At 38.3% G+C, this 25,552-nt stretch overlaps 1 protein-coding gene across 1 annotated transcript; it reads right to left on the bottom strand.

The window, feature by feature from the left end:
• Positions 1-4,519: 4,519 nt before the first annotated feature.
• LOC144629772 (uncharacterized) lies at positions 4,520-7,458 on the bottom strand. Its single transcript, XM_078487982.1, has 2 exons — positions 5,964-7,458; positions 4,520-4,875 (listed from the first exon to the last, which is right to left on the bottom strand). Exons 1-2 carry the CDS (start codon positions 7,456-7,458, stop codon positions 4,520-4,522), a joined length of 1,851 nt encoding a protein of 616 aa, XP_078344108.1.
• Positions 7,459-25,552: the final 18,094 nt, after the last annotated feature.

The raw sequence follows: 25,552 nt of genomic DNA, 5'->3' as shown, positions 1-25,552 counted from the left end.
ATTTCTTAACACTCAAGAGTAGTAATGGCGGTTCTTCTTTCTTTTCTCCGTGTTTTCGTTTGATTTTTACAACCACATCGACCTTGTCTTCCTCAAAATTCATGTCGTCATATTGATTTTGTGACCAGTTCTTGTTGTTTTCAGGCTCCACGGCAATGATGCTGTGATATCAGACCACCCACTGTAATTCCGAACTCCTCCTATTTTCACAGTGATGTTCAATTAGGGCCTGTTTACAAGCAGGTAGGGTAACCCTAGGTGCTAGGGTTACCCTAGCAGGAGGGTTACCCTAACGCTCCCACATTTCTTCTTATTTTCATCGACGTGTTTACAAGGCGCTAGGGTTACCCTAGGTGCTAGGGTAACCCTAGCGCCTTGTAAACGCTCTGGTAGGGATAACTCGCCTACCCGGGACAACGTTATTTTGGCTCCAAAAAGCTAAATATGTTTAAAAATACCGACAAAAACAGCGAATTGTGACCAAGAAACATCGTGTTCATTCACAATTTGTCGTATTTTTGCACTGGAACGGAATTATTTTCGAATAACAGCTTCTAACGACAAAATTTTACAAGGTTAACTGAAGCGTAACCGGTGTAAGTTGACCCAGGTAAGCAGGGTTACCCTACCTGCGAATTTTGCTTGTAAACCCGGGCTATCTTCTAACCCTCTTGCTAGGGTAACCCTAGCACCTAGGGTTACCCTCCTGCTTGTAAACAGGCCCATAAATAATTTTGTTTGGATGGCTTTTTTATTTTATTTTGGCTGAAAGAATTGTCCGGTGAATATCCCTTTTTATAATATTATCGGCGGAGAAAGGCTGAAGCCAGATAACAAAAAAAAATGTTTAAAAGGTAAAAACTAAGAAACAGCGAAGTTAACCTTTCACACTCCGTGCCAACCTTCCTGAGAGTGAGGGGCTGGGCAATGCAATTAAGTAATAAGGTACCATTTCTACCCTTTTATTTAGAAAAAAAACTAGCTGTGAACCTGAATTTTGTTTTGTATTTTCTTTCTTTTATCAAAATAATGCACATTTTTAGAAAAAAAAATTGCCGGAGCTTCTCACTAATTCCCTTCGCTGAACGTCGCCAGAGTTTACGGGGGTCCTTCTTGGACTGGCACTAGTTACGAGCGCGAAATATTATTTTTTTAATGTAGTTTTTCTCGTTCCAACAAATTCACCAAGCATTAGCAAACGATCAAAAATGGCCTGCCAGGCTGCCATTAGGAACTGCTCTAGATCTGAAGTAAAGAATAGAGTGTGATAATACTGCTTATTACAAAACACGACAATGTGCTATTACATTTTACGACAGCTCGGAGTATTACAAATTACGGCAATGTGTTATTACAATTTGCGATAGGTGCATTATTACAATTCACGACAACTGTTATTACAATTTACGGCAGCTATTACAATTCACGACAACTTTTATTACAATTTACGACAGGTATTACAATTCACGACGTTATTACAATTTACGACAGTACATGCGTCCGCCATTATGCTAATTGGAGCTCACTTGACCCAACCAGAAGGTTGTATTGTGAGTGTGCTACGGAATGCCGGGGAACCTGGTGTCAGTGGTCCATAAAACGATTCAGGCCCAGAAAATAATTAAGTTTTTTCCTTTGAGGAATGTTTGAGGGTCACTCTGACAACACGGTGTCATCATTCCTTTTGCCATTGTAACAAATGACTAAGCCTCCGAATTGCAATAAAGAAATCGGTATTTTACTAAAATGCGGTGTAAATTGTAAGTTAACATCATTTTAGAGAAAATACATGTAGTACCTTACGTTAATTATTATAAGACAAAGCCAGTCAAAATCTGAGCGTTCTGATTGGGTCTTCTTGGTCGTGATTTACCCTTTGTGCTTTATCCTACTGATCCAAGATGTGAAAGTATCATTAATAATCTGGAACAACCTGCGTGGAATTGAGGCTAAAAGCAGTCGCTGTTTCAGACTTGTGCATGTGCCTCCTATGTCGGCTTCTTCGGCATTAAAATCGCTAGTCATATTCGGACCGGCAATTCCCCTTTTACTGCTCGATATAACAACAATCTTGGACAAAACTGTTTAAACACTTAGCAAATTTCCACTAATTTAGCTAACAGAGTTCAGTTTTGCACCCCCCCTAGCCTTCCCCCCTTTTCAATGTTGTTAATGCTGTACGTTTTTTCAAAACAAAGCCTGTCGAATCTTAAACCTCAAGAAACAACATTGAGTAGGGGGAGAGAGGATAAAATATTTTCACCCGCTTGCAGGTTAGGACATTTGTGCAAAAAGCGTGAGATGCGTTTTTTCAACTTGTTTTGTCCAAGATTGTAGTTCTGTTGCATTTTTTACCAACACAAGAACGATTTCTCTACCCATGGCATGTCTTTCATTACGTGTCTTGATGTTTACCCGAAGGATTTTAGGGTTATCGACGCATATTTATTTAAAACTGGGTTCTCATTAGAAATGCAACAAGTATACGCGTATGTTGCAAATAAAAACGATGCCTAAGTTGCAAATAAATATGTTTTCTTAAGCTTACATTCAGGAGAAAAACATCCAAAATACAGCAACAGCGGAGGAATTGGCCACGGTTTTGCTAAAATTCTACGCCGAAGTGAGAACCCATGCATTTAACTGTATTTTGTGTTTTAGAGCTCTCAAATATTTTGAATGTCGAATGAATAATAAAACAATTATTGAATTCGGCTTTCATATTATGGTTTATTGACTATTTGCAATTTCAACAGAACTGATTGGAGTTGTTTAATCACAAGTATGATTAAAGACGTACGATGACACGAAGTTCTATTACAAAACTCAAGGAAGAGTTAGACGAAGCTTTGTTTCAATTATTTCTGAGCTATATATCTCAAAATTTGCATGGAGAAAACTGTTTCTAAAAGGTTGTAGCAATATCGAGAAGTAGTACAGTATTCAGGCAAAAGAGAAAGCCAAATAAAGAGCGCGCATGGCACAGCACACAAACTTTCTTATTGCGCATGCGCACTTTGTTAGTAGACACCAAGTTAGTGGACACTCGGGCTGCTCACGCTCCAGTATGGTGGCATCGAAAATTAGGGTGTGCTAATAAACAATCAGATTCGAGAATTTTATTGTAGTTAGTGTGTTATATAAAGTATTCGTTTAAACACTTAGCGCGAGTGCAATTTGTAGTCTTTACGAGAACTGATTTATCCCAAATTGCACGAGAAAAATCATGCGATTACTTGTTAATAAAACACATACAAAAGTTTCATTGCAAGTGGATCCGAGACAAACAGCAACAGCGGAGGAATTGGCCACGGTTTTGCAAAAATTCTACGCCGAAGTGAGAACACATGCATTTAACTGTATTTTGTGTTTTAAAGCTCTCAAATATTTTGAATGTCGAATGAATAATAAAAAAATTATTAAATTCGGCTTTCATATTATGGTTTATTGACCATTTGCAATTACAACAGAAATGATTGGAGTTGTTTAATCACAAGCATGATTAAAGACTAAATGATTAAAGACGTACGATGACACGAAGTTCTATTAAAAAACTCAAGGAAGAGTTAGACGAAGCTTTGTCTCAATTATTTCTGAGCTATATATCTCAAAATTTGCATGGAGAAAACTGTTTCTAAAAGGTTGTAGCAATATCGAGAAGTAGTACAGTATTCAGGCAAAAGAGAAAGCCAAATAAAGAGCGCGCATGGCACAGCACACAAACTTTCTTATTGCGCATACGCACTTTGTTAGTAGACACCAAGTTAGTGGACACTCGGGCTGCTCACGCTCCAGTATGGTGGCATCGAAAATTAGGGTGTGCTAATAAACAATCAGATTCGAGAATTTTATTGTAGTTAGTGTGTTATATAAAGTATTCGTTTAAACACTTAGCGCGAGTGCAATTTGTAGTCTTTACGAGAACTGATTTATCCCAAATTGCACGGGAAAAATCATGCGATTACTTGTTAATAAAACACATACAAAAGTTTCATTGCAAGTGGATCCGAGACAAACAAGACGTGTTCGGTCGGCCGCTTACCATTTTTTCTGATTCGTTGTTGGCTGAAATGTGCGTCTTCAATTCAGGCTTGTTATCTTCCTTCTTTACGAATTGTGGCGAAAGAAATCATCTCGATTGGTAGCTTTCGGTAGTTTCGTAAAGCCTCTCTTGTGCTGCTAAAACATTGAGTGGCTAGAACTTTGGTTTATATACTAATTTTATATAATAATTTTCGTGAAATCGGCCACACTTTGTATAAATCGAAATCGATATGTTTTTGCTTTCTCCAAACCCTCCGATAGCGGCCGCCATTTTGTTTTGCTGCTCTTTCGCGACTCTCCTGTCAATCAATTTAATTTCAACTTTCTGCACTCAATTTCACTTTTTGAGATTAATTGACGTGCTCTTAGCCAATGGACATGTAATTTTTTTTGTATGTGTATTATTATACCAATAACTCAGATCTCTTTGCTAGATTGTAATAGCAGGTACCTCTGTATATACTAAAAACTCGATTTATACAATTGAAAGTGATAATAACTCCGTTTGTGTTCCACGATTGGATTTTATGTTCTTGTACTCGCCATCTTGACGACTTCCGTCTTGCACTACGATCATGCTACCATCCTTTTTTTCACCTTCTTCAAAGCTAACATCAACAATCCCACTGTCCTGTACGGCGCCGATAATGGTGGGCATGTCTGTTTGTCCAGTTTGCAGTTGGTCATCGAGAACATCCGTGTCAGCCATGCCGCTGATTTCTCCTTGCAAATCGTTGAGAGGAAGAAGCAGAGCCAGACAGCAAGAAAAGGACAATTGCGGTCTTTTCTTCCACTCCATGAGGTAACCATATAGGTGGATGGCGTACTGAACTAAGAATGATTTAATTGAATATTTCATTGTGAAGGAAGAAAGAGTTATAGTACATGAGGTGGACAGGGATCGCTGGGCCCTTACTTGCAGCTAGGGGTCACTTGGTACAAAATACCACTTTTATGTGAGGGCAATCGACGCTCTGGTACAACTTATTGGTACTTACGTTTTCCATATTTAAGAAACTGTTGATACTTTTATAAGCCACTAAGTAGTTTCCAAATGCTTCAATAATATTAAGAAATCATCAATAGGGCCGATTCGCACTAGCGGACAAATTTTGTAACATTTGGTAAATTTCATCATTAATGTGTCACTTGTAACAGAAAACAAGTGCGAATACGTTTTCTGAAACCTAGAACTTGTCCAACAATTCAGGAAAACAAAGAAGCAGTTGTCTTATGATTGGTCCGCCTTGCACGCGAGATACATTTTGTCAAACAATCGCAAAAACAAGTGCGAACGTCTTGCTGGACAAGGGCAAATTTTGTCAAAACAGACAAATCTTCAAAGCGGCCGTTGTCCTGCCTCAGGGCAGGACAATTCATGACAAGTCGCATTCTCATGCCCCTTGTAATGCCAGATAACAATACGTTGTTGATTGGCTATTATGTTTGGCCCAAATTTGCCCTAAAAAACAACACGCACTCAAAAATTGTTGCGGTAGCATGCACCGTGATGTGGATCCCACTACCTAAATTCAGCCGCAAACTCTTTCCGCGATAGGCAAAGTATGTTTATAAGGAAAGTGTTTGCCCAATGTAACAATGAGAAAAGAAAAAGTTATCTTAAGGCGACTCATTATTCCACTGCATGATAACACGCGTATTTCAAATGCGAATTCTTTTAGATTTTTTTACCGCGCTGTACTGCAATTTTGATGTTTTCCCAAGACGGCTGTGCTGAAAAATGTACAGAGACGCCAGAAGCACGTGCAAAGCTATTGTACTAATACTTTCACCTTTTGTTCTCTTCAAGTTGTCTCTGACATGTCGCGAGAATTTTGTTTTTGTCAAAAATGACATGACATTTTTGTCCGCTAGTGCGAATCGGCCCTAAGTAATGAAAAGGATCAGCCTGCTCTTACCAATAACTTGGCCGATGACTAAAGTATTTGCTCCAAGTACCAATATCTTGAACAAAACGGCATCCACGTATGCGTCCGCCGTGGTCTGAATATTCTCTGCGGGGATTCGGCTGACAGCTCCAACTCCCAAGTTGACAACTGTAACGGCAAGAGACGTCGCCATCAATCGGTTCTCGGTCACGTCTTGTATAGGTCTGTGCCAAGAGAAAAGCATTCCATACATCCCAGCCATTACCCATGCCAAGCCAATGTAGGACCTGCTCTCCTGCCCGACAAGGATCAGGCCAGATGTGAGGATCACCTTACGAGACATCTCCACCAGCTCCCAAAACCACGTACGTGGTTTATAGTTCTCAAAAAGAAACTTCAGTCCTGTAACCATTTCCATGTTGGAGTCTAGATTTTGTGATGCTTTTGTGTTACCTTTGGCTGTAACCAATCTTCTTTGTCTCCAAAGGGCGAGGAATGAGGCGGCGGGAAGGGCAATGACATAGGCAACAGAAATGTACGCCACAATAACCAATTGGTTGTACTTTGGAGTTTTGCATTGTATACTGTAATCGGCTTTCAAGTAGCTGTAACACATGCTTTCTTCGTCATCTCGGCAAATTTCCCGGCAGGTTGGTGGCAGAACATTGGCTGTCTTGGAGCATGTGCTCAGGTACGTTACGTAAAGAAAAAAAAACAAATTCCTGTAAATAACCTCTTTGGTCTGTGACAGTTTTCTTAACTTTTCGTTTTCCTCCAAGCGTGGATTTCTTGATATTATCACTTTGAAAACTCCGTAGGCAACACCAGAGAAAACAATGAGGGCGGCGTTGATTCCCATCGTTGCAAAAAGGTTTCCAAAGGCATCCACGTGTAACTGTGGAAAAAGGCAATCAATGGGAGCAACCTGAAGTACATTCAACTGAAGTATTTCCGAGTACTTTCCGATAACCTGCAGGGAATCTGGCCATTTTATGTAGCGGAACGCTTCCAATAAGCCATAAGTGACCTGATAAAAACCAATAACGATTTTAAGCTTGGAAAAGAACATGTCGATAACAGAATGTCCTCGATTCTTTCCAACCTTTTTCTTGCTTGTCCACACCACAATTATCCCGATTATCAACACAACGGAAGCAATAATTAACAGTTGCCCCACCATCCACCGCTTAGAAGGACATTGTTTGCACGTTTGCAGTTGCTTATGGTGCCCAGAGCTGCAAACCCCACATAGTTGACCTTCGTACCCTTTTCCACAGGGAGAATCTAATCCACCTTCGCAAGAGCCTCCTATTGGGCATCTGTAAGATGTTGGTATGGGATACGGGTATTCTATGCTGAAAACGTCTAATGCTGGTGAAGGGGCCAACAGATTTTTGATAAAATATTTGTAGCGATCTTTGTGTGTCTCGTTTCGCCATTCCCACCAATAACCAGATTTTAAAAGGGCATAATCATCTCTACATTCAAGTCCTCCTATTCCACATTTGTGACATTTATCGAACATATTTGTTCGATAAAATCCGTCCAAGCATTTGCAAGCACGGAATCCAGCAAAGAAGTCAGTTTCAGTTCCTATAAAATATATAAAAAAAAAACAGATATATTATGATGGTCATTTTATTAAAGACACTGCTTTGAGGATCAACGAGACTCTCCAATTTAACAGGGAGAGATTAATTTTAGTGAACATGAAGCACGGCATACTCAAGTGTCATGTATTCAACTCTCCGAAGAATCATAGCTGTAGTAATGTGTTAGGCTGCTTTAATAAACTGAACGCTTTGCCAATACAAGAGCTGTTATTTGTTTGTTTGTTTTGTATTTGTTCTTGTATGTTTATATGAAATATAAGAGAGTCTATCGTACAAGTCTTCAAAGCGAAGTCAACTGGACTCTTTAGGCAAATTGGTTTAATGCTTTTTTAATCCGAAATAAAAATCTAAGGGATTTTTTAGTGACTAGCTTTACGCAGGCACGATTTAGGATCTCTGGCAACGTTAAATAAACAAATAAACTGTCGGAAGTTAAAGTAAAGTCTGCGTTGGGCAAAGGTTTCTCATATTGCGGAGGTTATCCTGGTTTGGATAACGTTAAACGACCTTGAAGTATTTCTACTACTACATGGATGGAATGCTAGTCTATCGCAAGTTTATCCCTCCCCCCTCCAGTAATTGTTGGTACCCATTTATACTCCTAAGTGGGGGAAGGAGCTAAGAGAGTAATTAATGAATTCAAGCTGCGCTCGAACCCGGGTCGCTTGATCCGGAGACCAGCGCGCTAACCATTGGGCATTAATAAGGCGTATTTAATATTTACCTTCAGGACAAGCCTTGCAATCTTGCTTTTGTGTTCCTGGAGCTTCATTGAATGATACAAAAGAACCAGTTGGACATTTTTTGCAGCTTTTGGCTACGTGACCGACGACATCAGAGTAAAATCCACCTAAAGAAAGGAAGGTAAGAGTCTAGCCTATTTATTTAAATAGATATTTTGTGGTAATCGTTTATTTTTTTGACATTATTAGGCCCAGGCCAAACGTCGAACTTTACATGCGACGAACTAAATTGCAGTTTTGGGTCGACCCAAACAGGTAAGACTCGACCGTTGGGTCAAACGTCGAACATAATTCGTCGAACCGACCATCGAACCAAGGTCAGGGCAGTAAGAACGAATATTTCGAGAGGCTAAATTAACAAATAAAAAAGCCTTGACTGTGCTTTGTTCTGTTATAAAGCACGCAAGGAAGTGCCGAGAGCACGAAAGAACTGTAGCGTGAAACACGAGCCACAGACGAGTGTTTCTCCCTACTTCTTGAGTGCTCTCGTCACTTCCTTGAGTGCTTTAAAACAAAACAAAGCACGCGTACGGTCAAAGCTTTTTTTATTTGTTTTATAATAAATTTTTTCTTTCAACTGTAGAGAAATTGGATTCAAACAAGCTAGATTAAGGTCAATGCCCCGAAATAGAACTGAACATAGATTTCCAACCAAACTTTCCCTACTGGTTCATTACCTTAAGGGGACTTAATTTTTGAAATAAAAAAGTGGTGTTCCCATATTCGTTTAGGAGCAGAAAGTCCTTGTATTTACCACATAATTCCTTAATAATTCCCTTGCGAATACTGGCAAAATACACATTTTCAGTGATAATTTATTTTTAAACATAGGAATTGATCTGTTTTCGTTTTACAGAAAGAACTTGATCCCTACACCCAAAATATGAGAACAAAATTGTTAGGTCACCATACTCGTTTACGAGAAAAAACGATTTATTTTTCCCTCGGACTAAGCCGCATAGAAAGAAGCCGCCATTTTGTTTATGTGCGCGCGCTAATTACGCGTGAAATTCTGCGCAGTAAGGATGCGCAATGCAATACAGGGCAATGACCTTAAATCTTAGGATAGGCGCGCGGAATAGCGTGAAGGATCGCACACGACTGCGACAACAGTGTTTTGTTTAACAAATTCTATTCTTCAAAGAGCGTCTGAATTCCTTCATCCTTCAATAAAAACATGTTAAGCACCACTTGAATTCTTATTATTAACTTTACAGTAAACCAGTACAATTTTTTTTTTGAAATTATTCCTTTGCTTTGCAAAAAATCGAGATCTGAAATGATCTACAGACCCTCTCTACAAGCCGCACGCGCGCACAAACGGCATGTGATGGCGAGAGCATTCGTCCGCTGCGTGCTTCGTACTCTCATAAAGCATGCTGTCTAAACCAATGACAGCGCTTGTTAGATTTGCACTTTATTATAAAATACATTATCATACAAGTTTTTAATTTATTTATTAAGTTCGTTTTATGAAAAGATCAACGTTTTTCCCACAGTCGATCTTCACACGTTCTTTTCGTCTGAAGCAGACGGGTAGAACGTGTTGGTCGATCCTAATTAATTAGGACGATCTGAATTGAGTCAAACGTCGAACTTATCATGAACTTAATTCGCTCAATTTGGTTCTTCGCATGTGAAGTTCGACGTTTGGCCCGGGCCTTATTTTCGTTAAAGTTTTCTTAACCAAATCACCTTTCTTCACTGTTCGAGGGAAGGGTGAACACACCCTCTCCTGTGGAAATTAATCCCAAACACCAGATTCATTCGCTATGTTCTGTCAAAACGATTACTCATAAACTTTTGCTGTGTTTTTCTTTAATGTAATGATTAAAATCACAAATCTCCGCTCCCCGCCATAAAATGAAAACGTATATATCGGCGTAACACATTCATTACAATATTTAAAGGGCAATATATTGATTGGTTCAACACAGTATCTTTCAAGGTACCATTTAAAGAGGTGACTGATGTAAGGTCTAACACGAGGCTTGAGCAGGGTCAAAAAACGCCATTCGACCCGCAGACGCCAGCAAAACATTTAGCGCGAAATTCAAGACGTTCACTAAAACATTTTCACAAATTTTAACAAAATCAAGCTCAATTAGCGTGGCCTTATAAAATGCTCAATGGCTAGCCTAGGCCCGGTCGGGCGGAAAAATACGTTTCTTTTTTTCACACCAAAGTGTTTCGTCGCTCTCGCCTATCGTCCACACTGATACGATCAAAAACACAGCGTTTTTCAAAGCCTCCGTTTTCGCCGTCCACACCGATACGATAGGGCTCCGTTTTTTAAATGCCCTCACCCTGTTGTATGCTTTTAATGAAAACGAGAACGGATAAGATCAGCGTGGACGATCGGTAGGCGAAAACCCATCAACGAAAAAGCACAAGTGTGGGCGGGGCCACAGCTTCAGGCATAGAGAGGATACTGAATGATAAAGGGGGGGTGGAGGGAGGTGTTTACTTAGTTACCTGGAGGGCATTCTGTACACCCCTGCGTTCCTTTAGAGGAAGAGTTCAAGAATGTTCCCAAGGGACATGGACGAAATCTGTCAAACGACGGATCATTTTCAGGTATTCGTCTGAATCCCGAGGCCAACAGAGCGGAAACAAAGGCTCTATTATTTGGTGTATCAGGGTCATAGACCTTGACATCTTCTTCTTCGGAATCAAGGGGATTCCTAAAACAGAATAATTTTCACTGTTCATGGAATGAATATAAATAATTAGCTAAGTTTATTTTATATGTGTTGACATAAGACTGGTTTTCACTAGGTGTTAGCACAAGCATTGACAAAAACGTGTTCTCACAAGAAATCAACCTGCCAAAACCGCAAGCGTAAGGACAATTTTGTTTTCTTGTGCATGTGCCTGTACAAGTTATGTGACGTTTGGTATCAATTTGATTACTTTTGCTGACAACACAATGCTAGAAGTTGCCAATTCAAATAAATTTACGCGAAGGTTATAATATTGAAAGCCTACTGATTTCTTTATCTTTCTTATCTCACCTTGTAGTTTTAATATAAAGATATTTTCAAAAATATTTTAATCCTCGATGGCCCCACAAACATGGTGTGCACTGTAGTTGCCCAGAATATGTATCAATGTACCATAAATGGTCATAAATCCTCTTGAATGACTATACTAACAGGTATATTGAGCAGCGCGGCCGGTCTTGAGAGAAATATTTCAAGGTTCCAATCGTTCTATTCTTCATAACACTGAAAAAGGGAAACTGCAATTCATCAACGAATCGCCAATGCGCGTACTTTCTTGATTATGTCTGGAGCCGAAAGACATCGCCTTTAGCAGATACTTCCTTATAGTTACGATTGGAGGCCTCAAGGTAACATTGTTCTTCTTAAAAAAGCAACCAACGTACTGGTTCTTTGTGAGACAGGAGGGGTACTTTTGCTACAATCATTTGCCATAAGAGGTAAGACACTCTTTGTTAACATAATCATTTTAAACATACTAACAATGATACCTTGGTGGGTTTGGTGGGTTATGAAAAAGTCTGCGTCGAGCCTAGTGGCCCATACAGGCCAGAGCGTATGCCGATTTCTGTAGCATGAAGTGACTAGGAGTATTTCTACTCTCCCTGGATGTGATGCTAGTCCATCGCAGTGTTACCCCCTACCCCCCCCCCCCCTCCGCCATTAGTTCGCCGTACCAATTTATACACCTGGGTAAAAAGAAGAACTATGAGAGTAAAGTGTCTTTCCCAAGAACACAACGCAGTGCCGCGGCCAGGGCTCGAACCCGGACCGCTCGATCCGGAGTCCAGCACTCAAACCATTAGGCCATTCCGCCTCCCATATGGTGGGTTATAATAGAAGATAATGCTCTTTGCTGAAAGATTGTCGTTAAAATTTTTGTTCATTTTTCGCGCAGTCTTTTATCCTCGGGTATCATCCTCATATATACTTGCCGCCTTTAAGGGCTTAACCACCAAATTTAACCTAATACGTTACAATTTGGATTCTAGACCATGCAGACCGTGGAAATACTCAAGGCTTAACATCTTCAGCTTTGTCCGTAGTAAGTATCTGTCATAAAGAAAAGAATTATTGCTTAAAAACTGAAAAAAAATAGGCGCAGATGTACATTTGTTAATAATTAGATTCAGAGGTGGGATTTAGTTTTCCTTTTATTTGACGCGAAATAGGGAAAAAGAAAGAGAAAATTACTGGAACTAAGATAAGCTGAGAGAACACAATTCCAAATGTCGTCACTTTTATATTAACGTGACGACCTATAACTAACACTGAAAAAAGTTAGTCTGTATCAAATGGTACTTTAATTTCAAGCTTATGTCACGCATAAGCTCAGCTTTGCATTCAGACATAACATCGTACGCAAAGATCCATAAGAACCGTAATTGAAAAGGCGACTTACATTCTGAGAAAAAACTGCCGCCAGTCATTAACTTTGCTAAGTGTGAATGCTTCAACCTCAATTGTCTTTATGGGATTATCTGACAACATTCTTGAAGGATAAAGGAAAAAAGATACTGGTCAAGCGCTACGTGCAACACACTGGCCAAAATGGCAATTTCAAATCTAAAAATCTAACTTAGTTTTCACTGAGGATTAGGAAGATAAAGTAACAAAACGCGTATTTATCCCTTAGCCTAGATGTGACATTTTATTTCCTTACCCTCGAAGTCAAGTGAGAAGTTTAAGTTATCAAAATAGGTCGATTGATACAACTGCGAATAAACGTCATGAGACAATTTGGAATATGTACAGTGAAAGGCATGTTCTGTTTCGGTGCCTAAGCTATGGATGACGCCAAAGAGTGTAAATGTGTTAACTCTATTTCCTTTACTTTCAAACTGCCTCCGCCAAGGTTGTCCAAATGTAAGTTAGAAGCAGCATTCCTGTTCAGGACTTCAATCCCCTGGACGAGATGTAGGTTCGTTGTTATTGACAGCGCCTCCCTCAGGTGGGACGTTAGTTTCTTTGCGAAAGGGATAGTATTACCAAGCATTGCTTCTGACCATGTGAGACTTCTTATTTTTCATACATGAAGTCAATATCACACCTCACCCCTTTTTTAAGTAAAAAAAAGTTGATAACAAGAATAATCGAACCCGGGTAGTCGGTTAACTGAGCAGAAATCGTCCCCACTAGGCCACCGACGACCAGCTGCCAGGACTATATTTATCTTGGATAGAAATCCTAACCCCATTTTAAAGGCTTACCAAAAGCAATCTTACGTGGTATAGTATGTCATCAGCTGTCTCGATGTGGATGTCTCCATGTGGATCTACATGGTCTAAAGCAATGCTTCGATGTGATTTGCTTGTAAAGTCTACTTTTATTACAGTATTACAAAGCTCGCATTTTCTATTTCACAAACTTTACTCTTTTTGGTGCCTTAAAGCAGAACAAAACACAGTCATGGCTGTCCTTGTGGTTGGAAGCAATTTTTTATTCTGGTACCTAATTCCTTATTTCTTTGGTACATGACGTTTCCATGAAAGTCTCCTCGAATGTTCTCTTAAATTTCATCTAGCGTCGTTACTGTATTCGATAATTTTAGAGATCGTGTAAAATAAAATTAAAGGTCAAATGAACAGAAATTTCAAAATGCCATTTTAACCAACCAAACGCTTAAACTATCCATTATTGAGTAAAATTAAGAAAAAATTTTGCTTTCCGAGCCTTAAAGTGTGGATTACAGCAAAAAATACGAAGATTTCCGAAGGCTTCACGAAAACGTTTTTGAATGACTGCGCACTGAAATGGAAGGAATGGAACGAGTTTTTGACGTCATAATTGGTGTTTTTGAAGACGACCGCAGACCGATTCCGCAGACCGCACTGACGTGTACCATGCTAATGAGAAAAAACAATAGAGATTCCTGATTTGTGTGCGTGCATTCTACCTATGTCTCACATGATATGCAAAACGACAGCGAACAAAATTTTATAAGCTATTTTTGAGCTTTAGCTATTATATTTAAAAAAAATGCGCCTCTCTGAACAACAACCAACAAACAATCAACCGAAGAACGGCCGAACAGAACGAAATAACTGCTTGAAATGTCACTAAACACATTTATTTTTGCGGTCTGCGGAATCGGTCTGCGGTCGTCTTCAAAAACACCAATTATGACGTCACAAGTTCTTATTTCCGAGATTTTTTCCGAGCACCCTACGATTATGAAGGCCTAAAAAAAGCATTTTTCAACTTGCAATTTCTCTGCGATGCAATGTCCGATTACTTTGAAATTTTGGGATATGTTTGTTTGCCTCTTAATAAACACATGAGCAAAGGCAAAAAATAACAAAAATCGAAATTTCTGTTCATTTGACCTTTAAAGATGATGTATTGGAGCTGTCCAATGACCTTAAAACAACGAAAAACGCTTTCATCTTCTCCCCCTATGGTTTAAGTTACAGCTCATTACTTACATTATTTCTGGATATAACAAATGAAAGAAAGCTCGATGTGGAACAGTATCCAATTTGTTGGCACCTAGAAATCTACGAATTAAAAAACAAAAGATGGTTTGACTTTTTTTTTCAAAAACACTCCACGGTTTTTTTTTACGATGAGAAAATTCTTGCTAAGTATAGACGGGATTATAAAATTGTACGCCGCATTATATAAGACACAATAATATGTACAAAGTTTACCTACTGGCAGTCATTAATTGTGAATTTAATATTATAAACCTTACCTTTACTTGAATACAAATCAAGATGTCTTTCAACTTTTCAGGACGTTTTTTAACAATAATAACAACTTTATTTATCAAGGTTGACATAACAGAGGCAACGATAAACCCCTGGCCCTCATAAAAACTGAAATACGATTTACAATAATTGTTAAGGGATATGCTCATTGCTTAAAACATATCACACTACTATATAAAGAGAGCGATTTTCACTTCAGTATTAAAGGTAATTCGTGTCTCCTTTGGTTTTGTATTGCACTTTGCGATTGGTTTAAAAAATTCGCGCCAATTTCTTAACAAATCAGAAGTAAAAGCAAAACCAATTGTGACTCTCCCACAAACAAACGTTTCCCGTGCTTCGTGCACTCAACTGAGAATCGCTCCAGGAGCTATACCTACTAAGAAATACAGTGAACGTCTTATGATACAGTGTCGCACACCTCACTTCAAATAATTCAATATTGTCTCAAACTGGTTATAGATATTAAGAGCAGAATTTTCGATTCAAAACGTAATATTTATACCTAATCGTACCTTTATGGCACGCTTCGGCGGCATATCAGGCGAGTTTGGTCGAGCCATGGTATGCAGCCGAAGCGTACCAAAAAGGTACGATTAGGTATTTACTGTACCCAAATTCAGCCAAAAATCTGGTGATATTTATCGCTCTGTTGAAGCCATGCTTGCAAGGTACGTACTGCTAATTGTGTTGACTTGGTCTTCAACACTTTTACCAAGTTCTTCTTCTGCCGTTTTTTCACTCGTTTGTTTAGATTTTCATTCTCTAAATTTTCAAAATCAAAATTAAGCGAAAAATTTGAAAAATTCCGACTCCATTTTTCTGTCTGAATGTCGTCGGCAAACATCACGCGATTGGCGAGCGCGCTCAAGTTTAGTTTTGGCGGGAAAGTTTTTCTCTTTTTACGACCGCTAAACACCGCTAAATTTAAATTACGATTTTCTGTTTTATTGGTAAAATCTTTTTTCAATTCATCGTACAGTAACACTACTTTACTTCAAAGTGACCGTGATATGGTGGCATATCAGATCAGTGACTTGATATCGTAGGATATCAGGACAGTAGATCGCGCTTCTGATTGACTACTTGCGAATTTGGGTACGGTAAGCTGCCATACAAAATGCAGTATGAAAGGTTATCTACAAAACGACGTATAATAATACGTACATATATTGAAGTCCAGTGGACTTGGCAAAAATCTCGTTCGATATAAAGTTTATCAAGTTGTTCTGTAAAGATCTAACAATAAGAAATACAACATACCCCTTTGTTTTTCACAATTGCTGGCCGAAACAGAAAGTTGATCCTCTATATTTAATTAGGGTTTTTAGCAAAACGTTGACCAATGAACTCGCTACCGAGGAAAAATAACTTTCAGTTATGCAAATCCTACTGACAGGTTTGTCGCCGTGGATTAATTTTCTTGTCCTAGTCGCCGTAAATCCGGTATTGTTGTCCTTATGGACCCAAGAACATATTTCTTTATTTTCAAAAATGATGACTGAATCTTGTTTTAAAGAAGAATGATCTTACTTAGGTGAGAAGGGTACCGTTCATTCCATATCAAAATAAAAATGCAAAATACAAAGAGCAGACTTACTATAGATGTTAACGAAAAGAACTGTTGTTAAAAAGACCGTAACTGAGGTTGCCCACATAACATTTCTGATGTTTAGTAAAGAGTGTTTTACTATGTTTCAAAAGTAGTGTTGCATTGTTCAACAGATAATGACATCCACGACCTTTGCCATGTCCAGTCTCTACTCCACCAACAATTACGTGAATAACGACTGGGTATGAGTCTTGATTGATATTCACGAGCACGGGACGGATATTCTTTGCAAATGAAAAAGTACGTTTTGTTACTTACAGAAACATGAACGTTGGTCCAATGCAACAGAACACATCCTTCGGCAAGTATTGTATTTTGTTGTAAGACAGATCTCTGCAGGGTAGAAATCTAAAATAAGTAGACTCTCACCAGGATCTATCTTATGGAACTATGTACATTACAACGAGCAAGAAGCTGGGCATTTAAGTTTTAGGGAATTGAAAGGACGTTTACATAATAGTGACTATTTTAGAGATTTTAAATTTGACATTCTTTTTGCATCCACCGATCGCCACAGACACTGATTTTATCTATATTTAAGCATGTGTAAATAATTGTAATACAGTGTAAATTTTAGCAAGTGTAAATAATTGTAAATTTTAGAAACGTCTTAATATTGAGCAAACTTAAAAGAGATATATATATATATATATATATATATATATATATATATATATATATATATATATATATATATATATATATAAACATTGAAAATAGAAAAAAACTACTCTTTCATCCCTACAAGCCTGTTTCGTGATTGCTCACTCTTCAGGGGATTTTAATGACAAGAATATTCTCAACCGTCGTTTATATACTATAAAATTTACATAATTAATGAAGCAGAAAATAACCGTTGATTATATACTAAAAATTTACATAATATATGATGCAGACAATTTGAATGTACAAGTCACCGTCGATTATATACTTTAAAATTTACATAATTAATGAAGCAGAAAATTTGAATGTACAAGTGTTACAGGTGTTGTTACAGGTGCAAAACCTTAACATCAATTTAGGGCTCTACCGAGACGATGGACTGGCCATTTCCAACACCACGCCGAGAGACACAGAGAACATCAAGAAAGAAATATGCCGTGTCTTTAACAACAATGGGCTACGAATCACAATTGAAGCAAACAAGAAGATCATTAACTTTCTAGACGTCACCTTTAACCTGAGTAACAACACCTACCAGCCCTACACAAAGCCTAACACTACACTGCAATACGTACACCGCGAGAGCAATCATCCTCCCATCACCGCAAAGAATATACCCGCCGGCATCAACAAACGTCTGTCATCCCTTTCATCAGACAAAGCATCTTTCGACCAAGCCTCCCCTCCTTACCAAAAAGCACTTGACGAAAGCGGATACAACTTCACTCTACGCTACGAGCCATCCACGACTGCCAAACGAAGAAATAGACAACGTAACGACATCCTCTGGTACAACCCTCCATTTAGCAAGAACGTCAGCACTAACATCGGTCACAGATTCCTCACCCTTGTAGATAAACACTTTCCAAAAGACCACAAGCTAAGGAAAATATTCAACCGCAACACAATAAAGATCAGCTATAGTTGTATGAATAACACTAAGCAGATTATCGACAACCACAACAAGCGCATTTTACATTCATCCAAACACAACTTTGACCCCAAAGATAACACAATTAACAAGAAATCATGCAACTGCCGACAAAAGAACTCATGCCCACTCAACGGAAACTGTCTACAATCATCTGTCATCTATCAAGCAACCGTTAAACGCAACGATAATAACACTTCTGAAACATACATCGGACTTACAGAAAACGACTTCAAGACAAGATTCAGAAATCACACTTCATCATTCAAGCACGCAAAACACAGAAACTCTACCGAACTCAGCAAACACATCTGGACTCTTAAAGATAACAACATTGACCACTCTATTTCATGGCGCATAATTTCATCTTGCTCTTCTTACAACAGCTCAAGCAAAAGATGTAATCTGTGTCTTAAAGAGAAGCTTCTTATCATCTGCCGACCTGACCTATCATCGCTTAACAAACGTAACGAACTTGTATCTTCTTGCCGCCACCGAAACAAAGCGTTGCTATGTAACAACTAACACTTGTACATTCAAATTTTCTGCTTCATTAATTATGTAAATTTTAAAGTATATAATCGACGGTGACTTGTACATTCAAATTGTCTGCATCATATATTATGTAAATTTTTAGTATATAATCAACGGTTATTTTCTGCTTCATTAATTATGTAAATTTTATAGTATATAAACGACGGTTGAGAATATTCTTGTCATTAAAATCCCCTGAAGAGTGAGCAATCACGAAACAGGCTTGTAGGGATGAAAGAGTAGTTTTTTTCTATTTTCAATGTTTATATATTACGCTCTGCTTAAATGTATCGAGCACTTTAATACGGAAAATCGAAACACATAATTCCTATATATATATATATATATATATATATATATATATTTTACCACACGACCCTACGAGCTATAAGCTTAAATATTTATCCTGTTTAAATAAAGGTTATCTATCTATCTACCAGTAGCTAAGTCACCAAACGATTTTTTCATCGTACAAATGTGTTAGACTTGCAAGCCTGGAAAACACATCCTCTGTCAGATTTTCAATATTATTTGAAGCGAGGTACCTGCAAAGAAAAATAATCTAACAGTAAAACTATCCAAGGTACCCTTCGTTTCAAGGATTACTAATTACTCTGAAATTAAAGTTATTATTTTTATACCCAAACTTGGAGTGAACAAACACTCAGTAAATGTCTTATCTATAAATACGTCCACCTACTTAACACGACCAACGAACACTTTTTTATGACCTCAGTCTTTATTTTTTTATAGACTTATTCGACTTTTATTCCGGTAAGACAAATCAAAGAAACTCATGATGCCAGCTTCAGTGTAGTCAATGAGAGATAAAACGTCCTTGTCCTTTAAGCCTCAAACCGATTCTTTAAACGTATTTACAGAGATGGTCGAGACAGCAGCAAATATGTTAAGGTTAAGGAGACTCAAGCTTAAGGAGTCTATGTACATCAAGTGGGAAAAGCCGGACCTTAATCAACAGGTCAAACACATCAATTTGACGCTTTCCCTATAGCTGCACGCGCGCGCGCTTCTTTTTAATTCCGTTAACTTCGAAATTTATCTAGCGTATTGCTTTCCAACGCAATGTAACGTATGATTTATAACAGGCACGTTTTAAATCACTGTAAACTTTTATAACCGTCACACTGACGATGACGGATGTACCGTCGAAACATGTTTGTGAAAATTAAAAAAGCCGTATTATTTTTGAAAATTTACAGAGATCAAATTAGGTTTTTGAAAAAACTTGGCCAATAATGCATTTATCAAAGTACTTACGAATCAAAATTGAATAAATCGGCCAAAACGGCATCTATTATAGGGACTTACAAAAATTTCAACTCAGGCATACAGCAAAACAAATTCCTTGGTAATTCTTCAATTTTGTTGGTAGAAAGATCTCTGCAGGTTAAAAATCTCTAATTATTATCTGACCACCGGTTATTGAACCACCTTTACGAAATAACTGCAATACTTTTGCCAGACCATTGCTGAAGTGATAACCATAGTACATTGCAGTGCAATGCACTTTACCACGGAAATTTGGGATCCTTAACTTTCTTTATGTGGACAGTTTGGTCTTTTGGAACCAGAGCTTTCCCCCGCCCCTCGCAAGATGTAGGTGGGTCCAAAACTATATCCGTGAAATCAGATTTCTGCCAACTGACGTACTCAAGCGTTATCTACAGTAGGACTGAATATAATACTAGAAATATTCTAAACACGTAAAACAAGCTACCGCAATGAAGTTAAATATTTTGTTTAATCGCACGTAAAACCAATTTTGGAAGGTAATCTCATGTTCTCGTGGAAACACTTTAAAGGTCATTGAATAATAAAGACTTGGCTAAACATTTGTTCCCAGATTAATTTTAAATAAAGCCACAAAGTTGGTGTTCGGGGCAGCGACATTTGCTTTAAAATATTGAATGTTACATGACAACTACGTTAAACTTACAGGTATTCTAGTTTATTTGTTTTTCTGAATAATTTTGCGGGAAGATGGCGAATATCGTTTGAATAAAGATACCTAAGAGAAAAATGTGTAGCTCTATGAAATACTACATATGGTGCACCGGTGGAATCTACAATATACATTGACCAGGATTGTAAAATAAATTTAATTGTTATACACCCGCAGTTTCCCTTGCTCTAAATACGATTTTCATTGGCTGATTAGTGATCACGTGACCTTGCATAAAATAAAATGTATCCCTCGGGGGAAACATTTTCATCAAATGTTTCTCTCCTCGCGGGATACATTTAGCTGACTGAATGTGATCAATGTGAAAAGCACCTGATCGGAACGTGACTGAGGTCGGTGGCGTGATATTGGCGTCATGTTTTTGAAGCTCACTTCTCGGCGATCCCAGGAAATTTGTCGCTTGTTCTTTGAAAGTTCGTGAAACACAGTGGAACAGTTTGAGGCTAAAACCGGAGCTTTCTACTTTTCATTTGAATCACGAAGTCAAAAACTTTTAGAGCAGAAGGATTTCAAAAAAGCTGGAAGGTAAGTCGGTTCTTTGCTTTCTTTTGTACGTATTTTACGATGTATTTGTCGTACATTTGCAGCTGTTTTATAGAAGAAATAAAGTCGTGCTCAGGCGTGCTGTTGTTAACGCTAATTTTTTCGTTCGTTTATGTATAACAAAGCACTTCATGTCTGTTCCCTCGGGAAACAGTTAGTTTTGTTTTCCCTCGAGTCTCGATGTTTCCCTCGACTTCCTCTCGGGAGACATCGAGACTCTCGGGAAAAAAAAACTAACTGTTACCCAAAGGAAGAGACATTAAGTGTATAACGTATATTTCACTTAATTCAATAGCAAGTCGACAAGTGCGGAAATTGCGTTAAATTGGGTGAAAAAGTCCCTTCGCAAACGATTTCCAAAACTTCTAGCAAACTTACAGATTTGTTAGATCTCGAAGTTTGGAAAATACATTCGCGGTAAGGTTTTGTATATTATTCGTATTTAGGGTCCTGCAAAAGCATGGAAAAGAAACGATATATATGTCACGTTCATTGGCATTTGGAGAACTCAGGTGACTTTATAGTTGTATAAATGTGTTATTACCTGGTGTTGTGCATACATCAGTATCACGTGTCCACAGGCAAACGTCATAACACACAAACCAAAGTTACTATATTCGCTATCACCATCATCATCATCAGCAGCAGCATGCAGCAGCAGCAGCAGCAGCAATATCCTCATCCTCCTTACCCTCTTCCTCCTTCTCTTCATTTTCATCATCGCCATCATCATTCTCATTCTCATCGTAATCGTCATTATCACCATTATCAACATCACCGTCAACATCATTATCAGCAGTATCACCCTCATCACCGTCATCATCATCAATAACAACAACGGCAACAAAAAAAGCATCATCTTTTGTTATCCTTTAGAGTATCACAGCTCCTTACACAATGTACACAGTCCAGAATATACGCAGAAAAGGGTATACGCGTGACGTAACGAAACCATTGTTCTCAGCGAAAATACGAAAAAATCGCCAAAAATATTCCGCAAAAAATACACTTTGTTGTTTCCAGTCTATTTTCGGCCATTCCCTTTTACATCCGGAAACGTGATTTTGTAGTGAATAGAACCTTGAACAACATGGTGAAGTTTGGCGAGGAAAGGTGCAATGTGAAGCGTTTTACAGGCGTTTGAAGTTTCGTCTCAGCGGTGGTGTGTCCGCCATTTTGGTATTGATATAACGGTAAGTGTATATTTCATTTGGTTTTCTGATCTTTACACAATTTTGACGGGGAAATGAACAATTTTTCCGAATTTGTTTGCTTGTGTTTCGTCCTTGTACGAAGTCTGCACGTGGTAGACCATTTCAGTTTATGGTAGACTTTTTTTGAAAATCGAGTGTTCATTGCGAGTCCGCCGCTTGCACTCACGCTCGAAGTATTTGTGTAGTGCTTAACCTTAAGCTTTTCGCGGCAATGGTAATCTCTTTTGCTTTGACTCAGATAGAAATGTACTTTCGCAGGCAAAATCTATTATCAGCATGGAGAATTTGTGGCTTTATCATCTGAAAAGACTCCCGGATAGACTTCACTTTGCCGAAGCGATTAGTACAATAATCGTGAATATGGGGGATTATTGCAGGGATTTTCCTCACTATCTCTTTCCTTTCGTTTTAAGCTGTACCAATAAATTCATTTCCTAAAAAATTATATTTATAAATGTGATTGGAAATATACAGTTTGTTGATGATGATGATTTGTGGTACTGGTAAATTAGCCTGCTAAATACCAATATGAATATGCTAAGGAGGTGATCCTGGTACCAGTGGGTCACCGGTGTATATGATGCATATTGATACAAATAAATATTTGTACTTCTGAAAAGCTGAGAAATGTCTCCTTTTTATCTTTTTTCAGGTGCTTTCCTCAATCAAGAAGGCAAATTATTAAAAAGAATAAAGTTGTACACATTAATTTTGCCAGCTTGTATTTGTTGTTTTGTCACCATAACTTTATTCTGCGAGCAAAGTTCTCTTCTATTTTTATTTGAGAATCGGGGTAAAGTGGAAAGGAAAAATTTCCTTCTTGGCTACAAGGGTGATGGGGTAAAGCCTGGTGTCATGCAAAGTGCATGACACCAGGATCCCGGTATCGCGATGCCGGGCTGAAAATTTTCCATGTAATCGCGTTCACCGGGCCAGCCCAGCTCAATGGGCCAGCATTAAATTTCTCTTCTGAGCACAATATCCGACGAAAAAATCAATTCTCCTCCTCCTAACTAGGATGTAGAGGTATGATTCGTGCTCTGATCATTCGTGCTTAAACCGGGCTGAAAGTCATCTCGGCAAACCAAGCCAGCCCGGCTCATGTAATCAGGCCCTGGGAGTATTTCTGCTTCTCCCCTGGATAGGATGCTAGACCATCACAACCCATTTATACCCCTGGGTGAAGAGAGAGTAAAGTGACTAGACTATCATGCCCAAGAAGAAATTAAGTTCCATAACAACAGAGTGAATCATTTAGCACTGTGCCTTTTATTTCTTTACTCTAACAATTATAGTGCTGCCCTCGCTAACAAATTAAAGCTAGCCAAAATAGCATTGTACCAGAGTAGAACAACCCACAATCAAACTGAAGTAAAACTAATAACCGCAATTAAACAAGCAGACTGAACTAACAATCAAATTGAAGTGAAACTTGCTGTAACCACAGTATAGTGTTTTTATATTAATTTTTACACATCATGCACACCATGGTTCACAAGATAAATAACGTTCTTTGTGTAAGAATCTCCTTGTTCTGAATTATTGACTAAGACTCAAACCAGGGGACCTATTTACATGTAACACCACTCCAGGAGGTTTTTCAGTGTCAATTTACAACACAAATTATTTTAAAAAATTAGATAGAATAACCCATAAAAATACGGATGCAATGACGCTAAATTTAGAATTGCAACAATTTGACATGGATAGAATTCGATGCAATTAATAATTACAGATATGTAAGCTTGTAACAAATTAAAATAAACACTCAAATCAGTTATATTTTTGAGAAAATAGCTCGAAACGTCTACCCACAAACTTCTAATTTCCACGGAAAAAGGCCTTTCTTCAGCAAGTATGATCAAACCACAACAGCATTTTGTAAGCTTAGCAAAATATCTCTCTGGTATCTGTTTTTGCAAATATAAAAAGTTTTCTTTTTCGTCAGTGTTGAAACTTCAAGCTTGAGCTGCGAATAGTCTGTACTGAACACAAGAATATACAGTTTTGAGTGAGGAAAATAACCACCAAACCTACGTGTCCACTTATTTCTTATTCTTCTGTATAACTCGATTACAGCCAGTGCACTGCTCAATGAAGAATCTTGGAAAACCCTTCGTTTATGAGATCGATTCGTATGCGTTTCGATTCATCAAACTGATCTTTGAAACCATCAGCAAGGTCAAAATTCCCATTTTTGCAATACAAATAGGGTTAAGAACTCTATTTCTGTAGAGTATCCCAGCCAATAAACGCCAGTTTACGAAACACTAAAATTCGAGTTGCCAACGCATCGTCCGCCATTTTGATTTTGTTGAGCTCGAGTCGCTTTGTCACGTGACTCGAATGTTTTGATCTGACTCCGGAGACAATGCATTCGTTACGTCACGCGTATACCCTTTTCTGCGTATATTCTGAACTGGTACACAACGTAAATTGCTCTCACTTACAACCACTGTAGATATTTCAGATGGTCAAAGACTCCTTTCGGTAGATATGTAATGGCGTTTTCAGAGATATCTCTATTAAAAAGGTACAATAGGTGAAAAGGGTTCTTAACTGAAATTGTAAATATCGGTATTAACAGTTTCTCGCTTATTGACATTACTCCGTGAAGGCTTAAGAACTAGCCGAAACGTCTTACAAACGATGAACAAAGTCAGTGACAAATCCTTTTAATGTCAATATGTCAACTCCTGACTACTCGTATTCAATAATCAAACGGGTTCTCGCTAAGATAAAATACAAACTAACGACCGCACTATGGCGTGAAAAGTTTGAATTACAGTTCTTCCAGATACTGCGGGATGATAAATGCTTCCTCAGGTCTAAATGCAAAACTGTTAGAAGATAAATACCTACAAAAGAAAATCAAACAATAAGTATGGCATAAATAGTGCCACAAACTATTTCTCATTTGCACACAGCCGGAGATTATTCTGGACGCTTTGCGGTCGTACGACGAAGCGACTAGCCCTGTACTAGCTAGGATTATTGGTACTCCATTAAAATAGGATGCGTGCCTATTGCTCTTTACTTCAGAGCATGTGCCGGTTTGCCGGAATAGTCC

This window comes from Oculina patagonica, chromosome 11 (genome assembly GCF_052425735.1).
Source record: "Oculina patagonica isolate OP01 chromosome 11, crgOcupat, whole genome shotgun sequence".
NCBI classification, from domain to species: domain Eukaryota; kingdom Metazoa; phylum Cnidaria; class Anthozoa; order Scleractinia; family Oculinidae; genus Oculina; species Oculina patagonica.
This window is presented reverse-complemented; position numbering and strand designations above follow the sequence as displayed.

What these genes read in the sequence shown, in the direction of transcription:
- LOC144629772 (XM_078487982.1), bottom strand. Translation starts at nt 7,458, where the DNA reads ATGTTCGATAAATGTCACAAATGTGGAATAGGAGGACTTGAATGTAGA. An exon ending in AGTCATCGGCCAAGTTATTG is followed by an intron (nt 4,876 to 5,963) that starts GTAAGAGCAGGC and finishes AATCATTCTTAG; the next exon opens with TTCAGTACGCCATCCACCTA.